This window comes from Delphinapterus leucas, chromosome 1 (genome assembly GCF_059928025.1).
Source record: "Delphinapterus leucas isolate spDelLeu-1000000601 "Yukka" chromosome 1, BTC_Dleu_Yukka2, whole genome shotgun sequence".
Lineage (NCBI taxonomy): Eukaryota > Metazoa > Chordata > Mammalia > Artiodactyla > Monodontidae > Delphinapterus > Delphinapterus leucas.
In genome coordinates this window covers 68,186,845-68,204,618 of record NC_143129.1, presented here as the reverse complement: position 1 = coordinate 68,204,618, position 17,774 = coordinate 68,186,845, and the positions used below count along the sequence as shown (strand labels likewise).

General features: G+C 40.6%; 1 protein-coding gene across 6 annotated transcripts in view; it reads left to right on the top strand.

Moving 5' to 3' along the window:
* Window positions 1-329: 329 nt before the first annotated feature.
* POU2F1 (POU class 2 homeobox 1) overlaps window positions 330-17,774 on the top strand; it is a 186,589-nt gene continuing 169,144 nt past the window's right edge. For 2 of the 6 annotated variants that reach the window (XM_089911659.1, XM_089911650.1), the window contains exon 1: window positions 330-441. In XM_089911659.1, coding sequence (XP_089767785.1) covers window positions 381-441 — 61 coding nt within the window. In that variant the 5' untranslated portion in view covers window positions 330-380. The remainder of the gene's footprint in view (window positions 442-17,774) is intronic. The other 4 variants (XM_089911642.1, XM_089911627.1, XM_022560043.2 and 1 more) reach the window with 3 other exon arrangements.

The window sequence follows — 17,774 nt, the reverse complement described above, 5'->3', positions numbered from 1 at the left end:
CTGTACTACCCTTCACAGATTACGCAACGGGAGGTAGCCAAGGGGAAGTAGCGCATGCGCGGACTGCTTTTCAGGCGCGCGGAGAAAGTCGCGCATGTGCAGAGCCCAGAAGGAAAAAAGAAGCGAAGGGGTGACTGGCAGGTTGAGGGCGCTTTAGCTACTGAAGAACCACAGCGGCCAGGGGGCGCGTGCGCAGAGCGCCCGAAGGGGTGGGGCTCTTCCAAGGGGACGGCCTCGCGCGCCCCCTGGCGCGCGCCCGGGGAGAGGAGGGAGCGGGAGGGGGCGGAGAGGAGGGAGGAGGCATGGAGGGCGGGAGGGGGGAGGGGAGCCGGAGCGAGGGAGGGTTTATCGACCGGGCGATTTTGGTTAAAATATTCAAAATGGCGGACGGAGGAGCAGCGAGTCAAGATGAGAGTTCAGCCGCGGCGGCAGCAGCAGCAGGTAATCATTACAGCATTTTACATATTCATATTCATACTCAACCCCGGCTCCCGCTGCCCCCCCCCGCGACTTAGCATAATTTATTAGTACTCAGGATTATTATAATTAACGGCGGGGAGATGGGGGGCCGGGGAGCACGGAACCCCCGCCGGGCGCCGAACGGAGGGGGAAAGAGGCTCGGAGAGGCCAGGCGGAGGGGGAAGACAAGGGGCAAAGGGGGCTGCGATCCACCGCGCTCCTCCTGCCCCAGCCCACCCCGCTGCCGGCTCGCCCGCCCGCCGGCACCGGCCCTCCTTCTCAGCCGGCCGCCGCCGCCGCCGCCCGTCCTCGCCGCCGAGCCCGAACCCGAGCGGGTCCGCGGCGGGGCCGCGGGGCCGGGGCAGAGGGAGAGGACAATAAAGACATTTTACATATTCATAGCTGCTGGCGCGGCGGGGCGCGGCGGGGCGCGGGCGGGCGACCCGGGCCGGGCGGGCGCGGGTTGGGGGGGGCGTGGAGGGGGAATGGAGGTGGCGGCGAGCACAATGCCGGGGAGGCGGCGGGGCCGGAGCGGACCCCGGCGGCCGGACAGCCGCACGCGTCCTACCCCCGGGAGCGGGCCGGGGCGGGGGGGCGCTGCCCACGCGGGGGGCGGCCCGGAGGGCGGCCGGGGGTGCGCCTGTGGAGAGCGCTCTGCCGGCGCCCGAGCCCCGCCGCCGCACCGGGGTCCGAGCGGGGCTGAGCCCGGGGGTCACGAACTCGGGCACCTCGGCCGCGCCCCACTTATGTCCAGTGTAGCGGCCTGACCCGAGCCAGGCCTGCGCTATAGGTGGGTAGGGGTGAGCGGTCGCGGGCGCTGCGAGGTGGCCTCGGGGCGGAGGGGGTGGGGAGCCCGCGCAGGGGTCCGCTTCTCCTCCTTGGGGGCGGACTGGGTTGAAAGCGGACCTTGGGGAAAGTTGCCCTCCGAGGGGCAGGTCCTGCCGGGCCGCCCCATGTGCTCCGGGCCAGCGGTAAGGGGTCTCAGTGGGTCCTGGTAAAGCCCCCTGTCCCCGGGCGGCCGTGGATTCCCGAGGGAGTTGGGCTGAAGGTGCTCGGCGCGGTCTGATCTCTGTCTCCCCCTGCCCCTTCCCGCTCCCCCTCCGCCTCTGCGCTTGACCCGGACCGACGGGGCCCAGGGCCCTCGAGCGCCTCTCGCTCCCAGGCCCCAGAAGCGCCCGCAGGCCTCCCAGGACCTCTGATGTAAAGCGCTGCCCTCCTGCCCCTGCCCCAGAGCCGGCTGGGCTGACAAGTTGATAATATTCTTGGTTTCCCCTCTCCGGCTGGGAGTTGGGTAGGGGCGGGGATCCCCCTCCCTGGTTCTGTACTCCTGTTTTCTTGCTGGGTGCTGGGTCCTCTCGATTCTCTGGTTAGCTGAACCTCTCTCATTTGAATAATGTCTAATTCGGGGAGGTTTATATTATTGAAATGGCCGCCTGGCTTTCCCCGCCTCTCATGTTTAGTAATTCAGACCTTTAATAACAGCCACTCACAGCCCAACGCCGTGTTTATATTTTACATTCTCCCCATGTGCTTTTGTGGTTCGATATGATTCTTTTTTTTTTTTCCTTGGCAATCCACAGGGCTCTGAGATCAAACCCAGGCTGTGCTGGGAAGAGAAGGGGGAGAGCTAGGCCTTGGCTCCTCTAGCAGTGGCCTAGGCCTCATGTTCTCTGCCGCTTGATTTATTTACTAATAACCAAAATGACTCTCGCCCCCCCACCAACTTCCACACACATACCCCTACTCCGCGGGCAAAACAAACCCTCTTGGGGCCTTAGCAGCGTTCAGACAGCTCCGAGCTAAGCATCAGCTCTGTCGTGTTTTGTTTTCTCTTAAAAAGACTTTCTTAGAGTTTGCCGTAATATTGGGCCTAAGAAAAAAAAATCCATGACTTCTCATTTTCAGAGGCGAATGAAACCTATTTTGGTTTAATACAAATAAATCACTTTGTTTTGGGGCTAGTTCACCCCTGCCCCTTGGCTCCTACCCCCAAGTTAAACACTTTCAGGCTTTGTAAAGGTCTGCAGGATTTGTAGAAACCAGTAGTTTTTTCTAGGAGTTGTAGAATAGGTAGGTATTTTAGAAATTCCAATTAACAGCACTTTCAAAATTCCTCAGTGCTATCTTCCCTTTTCAGCCTCTTCATTCTAATTTAAAATGGGCTGATATTAATTTTGTGCTATCACTGTCATAGACTTGCTTATTTTAATTGTAGCACTCCTGAAAACAGAAATGGGGTTATGGTTTTTTTTGAGTGTTTGTGTCATGGTTAAATGAGTGAAAATAGAAGAATAAACACAGGCACTGTGTCTACCCTGATCTTGGAACTTACTCCCCTCCCGGCACACCGGCCCCTCATTCTTTAAGTTGCCAGGATTGATTTTATGTTTTATGTAGACTTAGGACATTTGGTCTGTGAAAGGCAGATAAACTTTTGCTATTTAAAGAAATAGTAATTTTGATTTGGGGGCTTTCCCTCGGTAAAGTTTTCTTTCTTTTTTATTTTGTATAGTTCTAATGTGTTTTTTAAAAACATGGTGTTGCTTCTCATTGGTGGATTTTTAACCCTGGCTAGTAAAGTATCAGAGAAGTGTTGTTTAACACCAATGTGTTTAATCTTTGAAATTATGTTAAGGCACTTGATGGTCAGTTGCGAGATACATATTTTGTGAGACATTAGTCTTCAGTTTAATTGACAACAAAATACTAGATTTAATGGGCTAAAAGCAAGCCAATTTCAAATAACCAGTTCTTACTATTCTTTTACCTCCACTATGCTGGCCCTGAATGCAGCAGGAAAAAAAAAATCTGTAGCTTTCGTGAGAATGTTCAGGTGAATAACTGCTTCAGAGACCTGAAGCATGAGGTTGGATAGACCAAAAAACAGTAATATGATTTCATGCCTTCAATAGCATATGTGTTTGCACCCGATTCCCAAGATGTGGTCAAACTGATGATGTCATTGAACAGAGGACAAGGTGCAGCTAATTTGATTTATTGTCCCGAGGTGAAGTGTAGCAGTGAAACCTTCTCATAGGAAAACCATTTATCTCAGGACAGTTTCCTTTATAGCTGCAATTTAACCACTACCAAGGCTGTAGATATTTTATCCAAGATGATAAAATGTACGTTGCCTTTTACAAACAAAATTTTTTTCTTACAGTTTTTGTGATACAGGAAAGGATGACTATTGTTAACTGGACTTATATTTTGGTTGGCTTTCCATGCTATTGTAAAAATTCATTTCCTCAAATTCTCATTTGGAGACTATGGTTTTAAATAAGCATAATCACAGAAGTGATCCATGAGCATGCTTTAGATAGGTTCTTTATAATCCCCCAAACTCCGGTAAGAAGCTGTGTTTCTTGATTTAATCAGAGCATAGCCTGGGATAAAGGAGAGATCATACTGGCCTTAGTAGCTATTTCAATGAGTAAAGTGAACTTGATGAGGATGAGGGCTGTATATTCTGTTACGTTGAAATTATAGTGTTTAAGATAAGGTAGAATACTTACAGTAAAGCATGTGCTTTGCAAACAGATTTTTTAAAAAATAATTCAGAATTCTTTTTGGATTGTCTTAATTTAGTCTAGACAAGTTGTGCATTTTATTTTGATTGATTAGTGATTTTTAAAATTGTTCCACTGTGAGATAGTGATTCCACATATGATTTTTGACCTATAAGATTTTCCTGTCTGACATTTTCCATCATATTTTTAACTAGCTTATCTTAAAGTGATGATTAAAATGTCCTGGGAATGTGGTAGAATTGCTGTGACTTATTCCTAACTCTAACTTGTGAGCCAAGCTTGATAGAGTATTTTAGGTTACTTTTGAGCCTTCATAAGTTTATAACCTGCCTGTCTCCTTTTGTATCTGTCAGGTGGCTTCCCACGAGTTTTCAGAAAACCCATTGTTACTTCCTTCTTAACTTGCCCCATCTAGTAATTATAATGGTACTTATGAATTTAGGTCTTGAAAATTTATGTGACAGCTGACCAAATATTTTTAATTTCTAAAAGGACCGTTCTTCCAAGCCATTACTGTTCAAGTAATTTTCAACCTCGGCCCCAAACTAATTTCTAATTCCTTTCATTTTGTCATTGTCAAAAATCCCAGTAGTCAAGGAAAAAACAAATAGCGACTATTATTCAGGTTTAAATGGTGTCGTATTCTGCCGTATTTTAAATTCACTATTCTCTGCTTCGATAGGCAGTATAAAGAAGAAGGAATAAAATGTGTTTCATTGCTGCATAGGTTGAAGTAATTGTTAATCTGTTGTTCATCTGGTCAGTGGATTTTGGAATAAGTTTAGGACTCAATGTTAAATTGCTCTTATAAAGCCACCAAAGATGTTTAAAGGAGCCTTGAATATCTTAAGCAGGTGGTTCTAAAATGACAGAACTGGAAATTTGAATGTTGCCTTTCATAAGTATTTTCCATTAAAAATGAAACATTTAAAATTTCTTGAATCTGTATTGCTTGATCTTGAGTTTAGGTGTGTGGGTTTGTGTGTTTAAGTTGTGTTTTTAAAATTGGTCTCTCACTTTCATGAATGTCTGTTCCTTTGTACTAGGAGGACTACAATATAATGTAGTAGTGATTGCCTTAATGTTATCAGTTATTTTTGTTTTGTTTTTAATGTTGAAAGCCCACAGCTTTAGTCTTCTTTCAAGCACTATTAAAATTAATTTTCTTTTAAAATACTGGTGTATGACTGTCATTAATTTGCTTTTATACAGGTGTTGGTTCAGTTACAGTTTTTGTGATTAGTAAAGACTTACTATGAAGCCTAATTTTAAGCAGGAATGTGTTTTCCTAATGGAAATGATTGTATTTAGAACTATTTAAATAATTACTGTTTGCAGAACAAGTCACAGACAAAACATGTCTCTTTTTGGCCACCCATGTTCTTGTTTCTTTTGGCTCCTTTAATGTTAAATGCCTGAGCAAACATGTTTATTACTTATTTCTCAAGGAAATCTAATATTAGGTATTAGAGTGTGGATTTGATTGTTATACATCTGCCTTATTTGAGTTTCTGTATCCCTCCTAAATGAATCCTTTTGTCCTTTTCCTCTTTATAGGGAACTCTTTGGGCTAGAATTTTGCTTAATTCTTATCCTGATTGTGTTGCTTAAAAATATCTTTTTGAGTGAAATCAGGGTTGAAAGAGGTAATAATTATGGTTCACAGATTACTTATCCATCTTCTTTTGCTGAATGTTTTTGCACATTGTTGACATTTTGTAAATAAAGATAGTTGAATAACTTAATAGATTTATATTTCTTCTTAGGAATAAATTGGTTTTATTTTGTACTGAAATATTTCTGACTATGTTCTAAACTGGCAGTGAGCCCTTATAAACTCTTTCGGCGGTAATAGCAATGGAAATAAAAATAGCATGAGTGGAGCCAGTGCTTGACTTACTGATCCATGTACAGTATATTTAGAATTTGGAATATGAGAATTGTCTTGACTTTCAGAACCTCTGATGTGAAGAAGCTCTGTTTATAGAGTTCTGTGTTTTTACCGCAGGATATTAATTTATTGAGCATTGATAAGATATTTGTACTCAGTGACTGATAAAACGCCTTTGTTTTTGTTTTTTTCCCAGTTAAGCAAATACTCAAGTTTTCAGTGTTGCCTAGATTTTGCAGATAGGCCTAGCAATGAGCAAAAGAAAAATCAGCAAGCCTCTAGATTTATCAGATTCTTTTTTAAAGTACTATCCAGGAAACTAGATATTCATCCAGAAGGGGATACATAATATTAATTTTTAAAATGACAATGTGAAGCACCAAACTTAGCTCAGTGTGAATGTTGGTAGTAGATTTACTCAGCCTGTGATATTGAAAGTCCTTGCAAGTACAGTTTAATTTGTCACATGATTTATTTCATAATTCTCTGTGTAACTTTATTGGTTTTTTATGTTGGAGTCATAGCTTTAGTATATAAAGTTAAATCATTAAGTTGGTAAGATAATAAAAATTATGGGTAGGCCTTTTTTTCTTTGGACTGGTGAGCTTTCTCATTGCAACAGAAGGTATAAACAGGAATGGCTAGGAAGTGAACATTTTGTTGTGTATGTTAAACAGCTCAATTGTTTTTGGGACTTCCCTGGCCATACAGTGGTTGAGACTCTGAGCTTCCAAGGCAGGGAGCTGAGGGTTTGATCCCTGGTTAGGGAACTAAGATCCCACATGCCAAAAAACAAAACAAAACAGCTCAATTGTTTTTAACACGTGGTCATCTCCTCAAGAAACGGAGTTGTACTGACTAGCTTTCTAATCTGCAGAGTGAATATATTTTTTAGAGAAAAGTGACTTAGCTATTTTCTTGTTTTAGTATACTTATTTTAATAGTCTGCTTAGTGAAAAAATGCTTTTTTTTTGCTGATTCATACTGCAGTAGGCAAGTATATTTTAATCAACCTTTTAAAAATAATTATTTAAACATTTCTTAGCTTGCAAAAAAATATCTGCTGCTTTGTACGTGGTCCCTATGCCAGTTGTCTTTGGGGCTAACAAGGGAATATAAGACTTTGCTGTGGAAGACTCTGCTGTGGCATTTACTTAGCAGGGAAAAATTTTAAAGCAATGTATATACAGTTGGCCCTCCACATTGGTGAGTTTGGTATCCGTGAATTCAACCAACTGCAGATCGAAAATATTGGAAAGAAATATTCCAGAAAGCTCCAAAAAGCAAAGCTTGAATTTGTTGTACCTGGCAACTATTGACTTAGCATTTACATTGTATTCAGTATTATAACTAATCTAGAGATGATTTAAAGTATGTAAGAGGATGGGCATAAGTTATATGCAAATATAACACCCTCTTATATAAGGAACTTGAGCATCCCTGGGTTTTGGTATCCTTGAAGATTCTGGAACCAATCACCTGTGGTTACCAAGGGATAATTGTAATTACATATTAAAATATATAATAGATAATAATGATCAGAGTAGAAATCAAAGTGTGTCCAACCAAAGCATCCTAGAACTGTTGTAGCTGGAAGGTAATTTAGATACAATCTATCCTAAAACCTTTACAGATGAGGAGGCATTATTCTCAGGCGGTTTAGTGACTTGCCCACAGTCTCTTCACTATTGAGTAATGGATGAGAACACAAGACTTTCTAGTCTCCTCCTCCCCGTGCCCCCATCTCTCCCTCTACCACATTGCTGCTAGTCAGAGCAGACTTTTAGTAGAAGGTGAGATTTTTAAGCTGAATTTAAAAGGGTGAAAAGAATTTAGAGGAATGGGACGACATTGCCGGGGAGGTTGTGTTCAAGATTGTGCTGTATACGTAAAAAATGAGGTATTCTATGTGCAGGGAGGCCATTGGAGGTTTTTGAAGTAAGGAATCGTATGACAAAAGCGGTCAGTGTTCTAGGATTAATATGGTGGTGTGCAAGTTGATTTGAAATAGGAAGGGAGAGATTGGATCCATGGAAACCAGTATATAAAAATTAAGGTATGTGGTTTGTTGACTAATTGCTTTAAGCTATAGAGATACAAACATAATAAGGCAATTACCAGACCTGAAGAGGCTTTCACTCTAACAATGATGTAATGAAAATAGATAATCCATAGTAAAGATGTTGAGAATGTTGTCCAGTTACATCACGCAAAATAAGGACCTTTGGGAGAAATTCTTGCCTAGTCTTTACAGTAAGAACTCTCTTATTTCTGACCAATGGTTTTGTTTTTAGTCTTCTGGACACTGAACTAATTGACTTTATTTCCTTTTCAAATCAAACTACAGTGTTTAGACCAAATTATTAATCTGAAAGTTTAGATAGGCAATTATGGTATCCATAATTTTTCTTAGCCTCATTCCCAGTTCCATTTTAGGCCCTTAATGTTTTGTTTTGCATTTGTTTTATTGCTTCCATCTTTAAACTCCTGTTATTTTGTCTTTTATGTGGGCTACGTTATATCCTTTCTGGAGCAAGGCAGGTATAAATACAATAAAATTACTGTAACCATGACATAATGATACTGTGTGTATTTTTATAGTCCCTTGAAATTTATAGCAGCACTCTCATTTTCATTAACTCATTTGCTCCTTTCAGGAAATATTATTATGCCCATTTTATTTTTGAGTAAAATGAAGCCCAGATTAAGTGACTTTCCCAAGGTTATGTGCTTAATGAGCACAGAACGTGTTTGGGGAATAGCAAGACTTCTAGGTTAGCTATTACTGAGGCTGCATATTGGAGAGTGGTGGAAGGCAGGTTGGGACTCTGTTCTGGAGAGCTCTGAATGCTGTGGGTTGGTGATGCAGGAGTTTGGATTTCATTCGCTTGGCAGTAAGGAATCACTGAAGTTTTTTGCTCTGGGCCAAGGAGCCATAATCAAAGTCCTTAAAGTGTTTAGCAGCTACTTAGAGTCAAAGAGGATAGCAGGGTTTTGAGCTTAGATTATCAAAAGCAGTGCCATGAACAGAAGTAGGGGAGTTGGAAGACGGAACCGTTTGGGGGAATAGGCGATGAATTCAATTGTAGACCTGTCGTTTGAGACATGATTGGGTGGCTCTTATGAGGTTGCAAGTTTATTGTGAAAATCAAGAAAGTTTTACTGAATTAAATGTGTGATAAACATACAAATAATAGGATTGAGATTTATGCTCATGCCACTTTGAGTGTGGACTGAGCATTGAGTCTGAACATTGTAAATTCTAGGCATCTCTTTTTGGCTTTGACACTGGCTTCAATAGTTGTTTCAACAATAAGATGATGATAATACCATTGTTACAGGGATGCTGTGGGGAATAACAAATTGATAGCAGAAGCACTTTTAAAGTACTGTAATAGTTTTTCTTACATGAGCACAAGAGTAAAATCAGCAATTTTATTACTTGTGCTGCTGTAGAGAGGGAGAAGCTTTAGCTTTTAGATTGATTCTGTGGGACACCATACTGCAGGTTGTACATTTCCATGTGCAGCCAGCACCTGGGGAGAGGGAGGTACACCCCAATACTCTTGAAAACTACACAATGGAGGTATTGCATTGTGGCAAACATAAACTTGTCCTTGATTTCAGGGCATTCTCTTATCTCACACCCATCCCTGCCTATGCATTCTTATCTTTTACTACTTCCTTAAATAGCATGACTCAACAATTCCACCAGGAAGTCCCCTTATAGGCCCACCACAAACAGTTTCTTTTATCAGGTTTTAAGTTTTTTAAAAATCGCCGTAAAACTTTGTGTTGAAGAGCTGTTCTGGGAGGGTGGCTATATTTATTCTGAAGCGTGGGCTCTCCTCTCCTCTCCCACTTCACAGTTCTGTCATATGACCTGAAAGTAAGCCCACTGTTTTGGTCAGTCTGGTGTTTGGGATGCTCTGTGAGAACCTTTGCTCACACGCTCACACTGTCCCCTCCCTTGGAATGTCGTGGTATGTGGTGTGGTATAGTGAAAGTGGAACTTGGAGTTGGGAGACCTGGGTTCCCCCAGGTGACTGGGACAAATTACTTCACCACTGATTGTTTTCTTCTTCTTCTTTTACATTTGTAAATACGAGAGTTTTCAAACAAAAGGCCATTGGAGTTCTTTTCAAAATGAATTTTAGGCAGAAGCTTAATGTTAAAAGGTAAGAGTGGAGCTGTTCTGATTGAGATGGGCACAGGGGCAGTGAAAGCATCCTCCCTCTACTCTCCACTGTGGCCCTTAAGACCCTTCCACAGGATCCTTAGGACTCCTGCTGGGTGCACTGTTTGAAAACAGTTATCCTTATTTATCATACGGGACCTATCCGTCCTTTAGTCTATCTCCACAAATAGCTGATCTCTCAAGCCTGTGCTTCTGTCCTACTTTGTCTGAATTTAGCACTTAATTTGTGTTCATTTAGCTAATTCAGCACTTCATTATACACAGTCTTTATTTTTTTCTCTAATTGAGTTATATAAGTAAATCTTGTCTCCTCCTAAGAGCCTTGAGAGCAGGAACACACTGCCAGGGACAGAGTAGACATTTAGCAAATGATGCTTGATTGATTAAATTAGGGGTTCTCAATCTTTGCTGGGATAAGACTTGTCCATGGAACTTTTTCAGGATGCAGAGGCCCAGACCTTACCACCTGAGTTTCTAATAAAAGTAGAGGTCTGGTCATCCATAGTTTTAAAAAGTTTGTAAAAAATGATTCAGTAGCATTGAATGATTGCTTGTTTCATTTCAGAATTATTGCTTACAGTATCTTCAACTTCTCAATGCACCGTAAAGGCTCCATAGTGGAAAGACAAACAGCGAACTAGGAAACTTGGATCCTTATTCTGTTTGTAGCATTATCTAGCTTTATGATGTTGAACAAATCACTTAACTTTTCTGGCCCATAGGATTCTAAATTGACAAATTATGTTTTATTTTCATACTTTGTTTTTCTTTTTAAGCTGTGGCGTTCTTCAAAACATGTTTTTGGGTGAAAACCAGTAAACACAACAGATACTTTCAGTAGCTTGGCTTCCATCTGAATACCATTTTAATAGACGTATTAAGAATACAGAACATGATAGGCTTGATCCTAACTCAGCAGCAGAGCTAAAACATATGGGGAGTCTGAAATGGTAGTATTTAGATTTTAAACTTGAAACATCTTACTAGAATGTGAATGAACAAGAACAGTAAGCTAATCAGGAACTGTAATATGTGAGCATGAACTGGATTATAATTAACCAACCTGACTGGTCCTTCTGCATTCATTTAATTCAATAAATATAGAGCTTTCTTCTATTCCTTGTCATGCACCCAGCACTGGAGAAAGAGTAGTGAATAAGACAGATACTGTCTCTGTCCTCTCAAAGCTTACAGCATGTTGGGCAAGTCATACATTAAATAACACTGTTCACAGTTAATTGAGTAAAATATGGGAGATTCAGAATACTCTGAATAAGATAGGGACATAAGCGTAAGATAGGGACACCTAATCTGGACAAAAGGATTTAGGAAGGGCTTCTGAGGAAGCAGTGTTTACACTGAGACATGAAGGGTGACTGAAAGTTAACAGTTCAAGTCTGGGAGTAGGAAGTGCGGTTGAAAATGTTGCAAAGGGAGCAACATATACATAATTCTTGAAACAGTGAAAATGCGGCACTTTCAAGGAACTGAAGTTCGGCCTGGCTGGTCCAGGAAGAGTAAGATTTAGCTGAAGAGCTGAAGATGATTTCCAAATTATGAGGCTATTTTCATGATCTTTGTCCTGTTTTAGTGGCCAAATACACAGGCAAAATTTGTGGAAGAGATTCCATAACTTCTAACAAATGTATTAATTTCTAGTGATAACAGTAATAAATAATGTTTACCAAGTCTTTGTGCCAGTTACTAAGCTTTACATGCATTTTCATATTAATCTTCACAATGACCCCATGAAGTGTGTGCAGGTGTCATCCTCTTCATCTTTCAGGTGAGAAAACTATACAGTGTAAAGAGGCTAAGTGGTACACCTAGGTCTCTGACCTATTTGGTATAGCTGTATGCAATTAAGAGCATTACTATGCTCTTAACCATTAACTTCTGCTTCCAGTCAAGTTGAATGATGAACTATTTAGCAACTACTTCTGAGTTTATCCTTAGTGCTCTTATGCAGTTCCCAGTTCCAGATTGTGTGGTCTAGAGCCAGTGGTGCACTCACCTCCATCTTGCAGTTTGGGGATATGGACAATTGATTAGCAGATTTAATATTAACCTAGCTTTCAAGCATATCCAGTTGTTGATTATAAAAATATTTTGAAGCTGTTTGTATATAGATTGCTGATTCTGGTAATCCATAAATCCTGAACATTTTGGAATTATATTTTAAACTGAAGCTACTTGCCGATGTTAACATCCAGATAATTTTCATTTGGGGCATCATTTATTTTTTTTGTTGTTGGCTAGATAGGAAATCAGGACGTGTGTAAAATATTTTAATGTTTCTCAAATGAGCTGTGACTTAAAATTGATATGCTGGCAAGTACTGGGGATTTGTTTACTACTCCCCTTCCCCCCACCAAGCTGTAATTAAGCCAGCTTTCAGTTGAAGAAACATGACAGTTGATTATTGTTTCTGATAAGTTAGTCATTTAATGGTATTGGTATTCCCTGTCATATACACCCTGCTTAATCCTTCCCCGTATCACCCTGTTTATTGTTACAGTGTTTGTGTCTGAAACATTTTTCTTTACACCACGGTGCAGAGGTACTTCCCTCTGAGTGCTTCTTCATGCAGTCAGCCAAGAAGTCTGTTTTGGCAGACTGTAATATATATTAACTCATATGCCAATCACTGTTAGGAAGGAATTGGTGAAAATCCTCTGATGTTATGAGAGACATCGTAAACATCACAGAAGCCTGAGAAGACAAGTTAACAATTTTATGAGTATTCCTGGAAGAAATCATGGTGTGATTTCAGAGGATTAGACTGTAGTGTCAGAGCCATTGCCAGTTCCATGATGCTGGAATCACATCTTAATAGTTCCATCCTGCTATAAGACCCAGTATGGTGCTGATTCAGTGATTGAACCCCTTTCCTGGAATGCTCCTGTGGGTGTGCAGACCCATGTACCCTAATTAGATGCACAGTGCATCCACATCCATGCTCATACCCCAGGTGTGCCTGCCCCTCTCATGTATGTGTACATAATTTAAAAAGGAGGGACTTCCCTGGTGGTGCAGTGGTTTAGAATCCCCCTGCCAATGCAGGGGACAGGGGTTTGAGCCCTGGCCCAGGAAAATCCCACCTGCCTTGGGGCAGCTAAGCCCGTGCACCAGAACTCCGTGCTCTAGAGCCCACGAACCACAACTACTGAGCCCATGCACCACAACTACTGAAGCCCGCACGCCTAGAGCCCATGCTCTGCAGCAAGAGAAGCCACTGCAATGAGAAGCCTGCGCACTGCAAAGAAGAGTAGCCCCCGCTCACCGCAACTAGAGAAAGCCCGCGTGCAGCAACGAAGACCCAACACAGCCATAAATAAATTGATTAAAAAAAAAAAAAAGAGTCAGTGTACATCCTACTTTTTTTTTTTTTTTAAAAACATGGTTCCCTATTCTTTAAGATTTACCCAGGTAAATAAACAGTCCTTTTTATTTGCTAGGTACAACCTCTGGGTAATTTCAAGGCTAATCTTTTTTTTTTTTTTAAGATCTTTGAACTTTATTTAGTTGAGTGACTTCTAGTGGCATAAATAACAAGCGATAGCATGATCGTTGAATTATTACTCACAGTGGCTGTAGCTGATCAAGGTTGAGTCGTCTTAGGTTAGTCAAAGAGGCCCAGTGAAGTCAGTGGAGGGGCAGTTTTCACCTTGTCTTATAAAACTGGAAAATATTGACATGTCTGCAGGTTTCAGTTCTTCAAAAACTAACCTAATCTGCCTTTTTACCTAATAATTTTTCACAAATATCCTTCCACACCTTACCTTATCCTTTTTAATGGTTACACATTATTTTATTGTATTGATGGACCAACCTATTTACTTGTTCTTTTTTGGTGTATGTTAGATTTTTTCCATAGTTGTAGATACAGTGTTCTGTTTTGTTTTTTTAAAGATAAATCATTAGGAATAGAATTGTAAAATAAAAAAATTACACACTTAAAAATTTTGTACATGTCAGATTGCCCTTGAGAGAGGTACCATTCTATACTTTTAACTGTACTACATATTTTATGTACAATATTTTATAGTATCAATTTTTCCTGCAGTGTCTCTTTTAAATTTTTGATATGTTGATAGATGAAACATTGTTTTAATTTTCATAGTTTTGCTCTAAGTCGAACATCTTATTACATTTTTTCTGTATGTTTTTCAAATGTAATGTAAAACTGATTTACTTGTTTTTTATATTATAGGAAATTTTATTATGCATTATCGCTCTTTTTTTAAACATCTTTATTGGAGTATAATTGCTTTACAGTGGTGTGTTAGTTTCTGCTTTATAACAAAGTGAATCAGCTATACATATACATATATCCCCATATCTCCTCCCTCTTGCATCTCCCTCCCTCCCACCCTCCCTATCCCACCCCTCTAGGTGGTCACAAAGCACCGAGCTGATCTCCCTGTGCTATTCGGCTGCTTCCCACTAGCTATCTGCCTTACGTTTGGTAGTGTATATATGTCCATTCCACTCTCTCACTTAGTCCCAGCTTACCCTTCCCCCTCCCCGTGTCCTCAAGTCCATTCTCTACATCTGCGTCTTTATTCCTGTCCTGCCCCTAGGTTCTCCATAACCTCTTTTTTTTTTAAGATTCCATATATATGTATTAGCATACGATATTTGTTTTTCTCTTTCTGACTGACTTCATTCACTCTGTATGACAGTCTCTTAAGTCCATCTACCTCACTACAAATAACTCAGTTTCGTTTCTTTTTATGGCTAATATTCCATTGTATATGTGTGCCACATATTCTTTATCCATTCATCTGTCGATGGACACTTAGGTTGCTTCCATGTCCTGGCTATTGTAATTAGAGCTGCAGTGAACATTGTGGTACATGACTCTTTTTGAATTATGGTTTTCTCAGGGTATATGCCCAGTAGTGGGATTGCTGGGTCGTATGGTAGTTCGATTTTTAGTTTTTTAAGGAACCTCCATACGGTTCTCCATAGTGGCTGTATCAATATACATTCCCACCAGCAGTGCAGGAGGGTTCCCTTTTCTCCACACCCTCTCCAGCATCTGTGGTTTGTAGATTTTTTGATGATGGCCATTCTGACTGGTGTGAGGTGATACCTCGTTGTACTTTTGATTTGCATTTCTCTAATAATTAATGATAAAACAGTGATTTCTCTCTCTTGTTGTATTACACTAGTTCTGGCCCTTTCATGAAAATGTATAACTTCTTAAATATTCTCTTTCCATGAGTAGCCCCCCCGCAATTAATTCCCATACCTCTTTTGAATAGCAGTTTAGGGACGAGAATAGAGCTGGGGTCTACCCTGGGAACACTTAAACATTCCCTCAGCCTCCACCATGTCCTCCAAACATGCACAGTCTGAGTTAGATACCTCTCCTCTGTTTCTGTAGATCCTATTCTGGCATCTAAGTTACTACTTTTAGTTATGGGTTAACTTGTTTCTCTTTTTTATAATAGCTTAATCTCTGTGCCTCAGGGACTACATTTCATCCCTGACATTTAACACATGCTTGCTATGTATTTGATACTCAACAAATATTTATTGAATGATGTTTTTGATTCTCAGATTTTTTTCTAGCAATATACCTTTAATAGCAGAGGAGAATGAACTTGTATCCTGAGAGAACCTGGGAAAAACTGTGGTGGCCCATATAATTTAAAATTATTAGCTATGAATTCTTTATTCTCTTTCGTTATGTATTGGTGATTGTTTTATATATCAAATATTTTAAATTATTCAGCTTTTCAGTAAAATTTACTTTCCAGGAAGACAAGCATGTTTATCCTATGGCTTCAAGTACTCTACCAGAGATCCTTGGCAAATCAGTCTCCTGATAGAGGAAGCACGTATGAAGTGAAAAGAGCATCAGCTCTGGAAGCAGACAGACTTGGGTTTGAATGCTGGCTTTGCCGCCTACTGGCTGTGGGCCACTGGGCTAGTTATTTAGCCTCTTTGTAGTACTTTACAGAATAATCTATTTCATTTAACAAGTTTATTCATAGTAGATATTTATTGAATGCCTACAGTTTGCAAGGCATTGTGCTGTTTGTCAAGTTTGTGATTGTAACAGTCATACTGCTTGCCTTCATGGAGCATCCAGCGTGCCAAAGTTCTCTTCCACGTGACAATTAGCATTTACCCTCCTTACCCTGGATCTGTTGATGATTTCCCATCCACTTATCAGTGCTTCAGCAACAACCAAATCTTACTTATCTGGAACCAGCTGGTTTGCAGACTAACCATAGTTTATAAGAAATAGTGCGTTTTTGAAAGAATGAGAAATGATCAGCAAAAACATCTACATATATTCTGTGTGATCTCTCATTGACCCCTGCCTGGTGCTAGATGTATGTACCCCCTTGATAGTCAGATGCTTTACTGGCAGCTGTCTATTAGCTGTTCATTCATAGAGAGGGAATAGTTGCAGGTCATCTGTGGTGCTGTGGTCCTGGAGAGCAGAGCTATGCCTTGCCTTTGCACAAAAATGTTTCTTTTAACAGAAGGGAATTAGAGTGAGCCTAATTTTTTACTCTGCCTGCTCTTAAGGCATTTTAATTTTTAATCAGATATTTGGGAGGACAGGGGTGAAGAAGGAATGGAAAGATAATGCAGATTGGGAAGTCTAGGAATTTATTCACTACCTACGAACGTGGAACTGACAGGACTTAAAATCATTTCAGTGCTAGATTGAACTGGAGTCTAACCTCCCAGCAAGCTTGGAGTTTTCTGGGGTTTGAGGAACAGGGTATTTCAGGAAGCTGACAATGAGGAGGAAGGTAATTTAACTTCTGAGTGGAGATGGCTCAACAATGTTATGTGTGAACCCCAGTTGACATACAGCAGTGACATCATTGTAGAGTCCCTTGGTTGCTAGGAAAGATGACAGTGACCTTGAAGGAAAGAGGCTGTCTAGCAAAAACATGATCTTGGCATGTCGTGGGGTTTAAACACCTGCCTAGATTATGCCAGGTAATTGGAAAGCTGAGAGGTCAGTAGACTCAGATTGTTGCCATGCATAGGGTTTTTCCTAATATTTGGGGGTGGGGAGGAAGAGCTCAGATAAGAAATGGGTTATAACAACAGTCTGTTTGTTTTTCCAGGTGTACCCTTTTGGCCATTATCAAGTAATTTTAATGTTTTCTTTATCAATTTTGACTGTTTTATTTTTACTGTTTTGAGTGATACCTGTGGAATAATAAATATTTCTAAATATTGTATGTAACTTTAACCATACAATAAGTTCAAGTTTACACAAAGTCATTTTTAACTACATTGATCTAATTTCTATAAATAAAAAAATTATTTGGGATGTTCTCTGATCTTTCTTCTGTTTCCCTTCTTAATTTCCCTTTCCAGTTTCCCCATGTTAATTGAGAGTTGACTGGTTTTTATTTATTTATTTATTTATTTATTTATTTATTTATTTATTTATTTATTTAGTGGTATGCGGGCCTCTCACTGCTGTGGCCTCTCCCGTTGCAGAGCACAGGCTCCGGTGGTTTTTATTTTTTAAATCTGTGTATCATACTCTCGAAATCCTTTGTCTCCCTTGACTTCTCATGTGAGTTTGTTTTCTGATCCATTAAATTTAAAAAGAACATTTTCCTTATGATGCATTAATGCAAAATTTATCCATTTGTTACATTTTGTCCACCTCAAAATTTAATGTGGTTTGTAGAGATTCATAAACTAT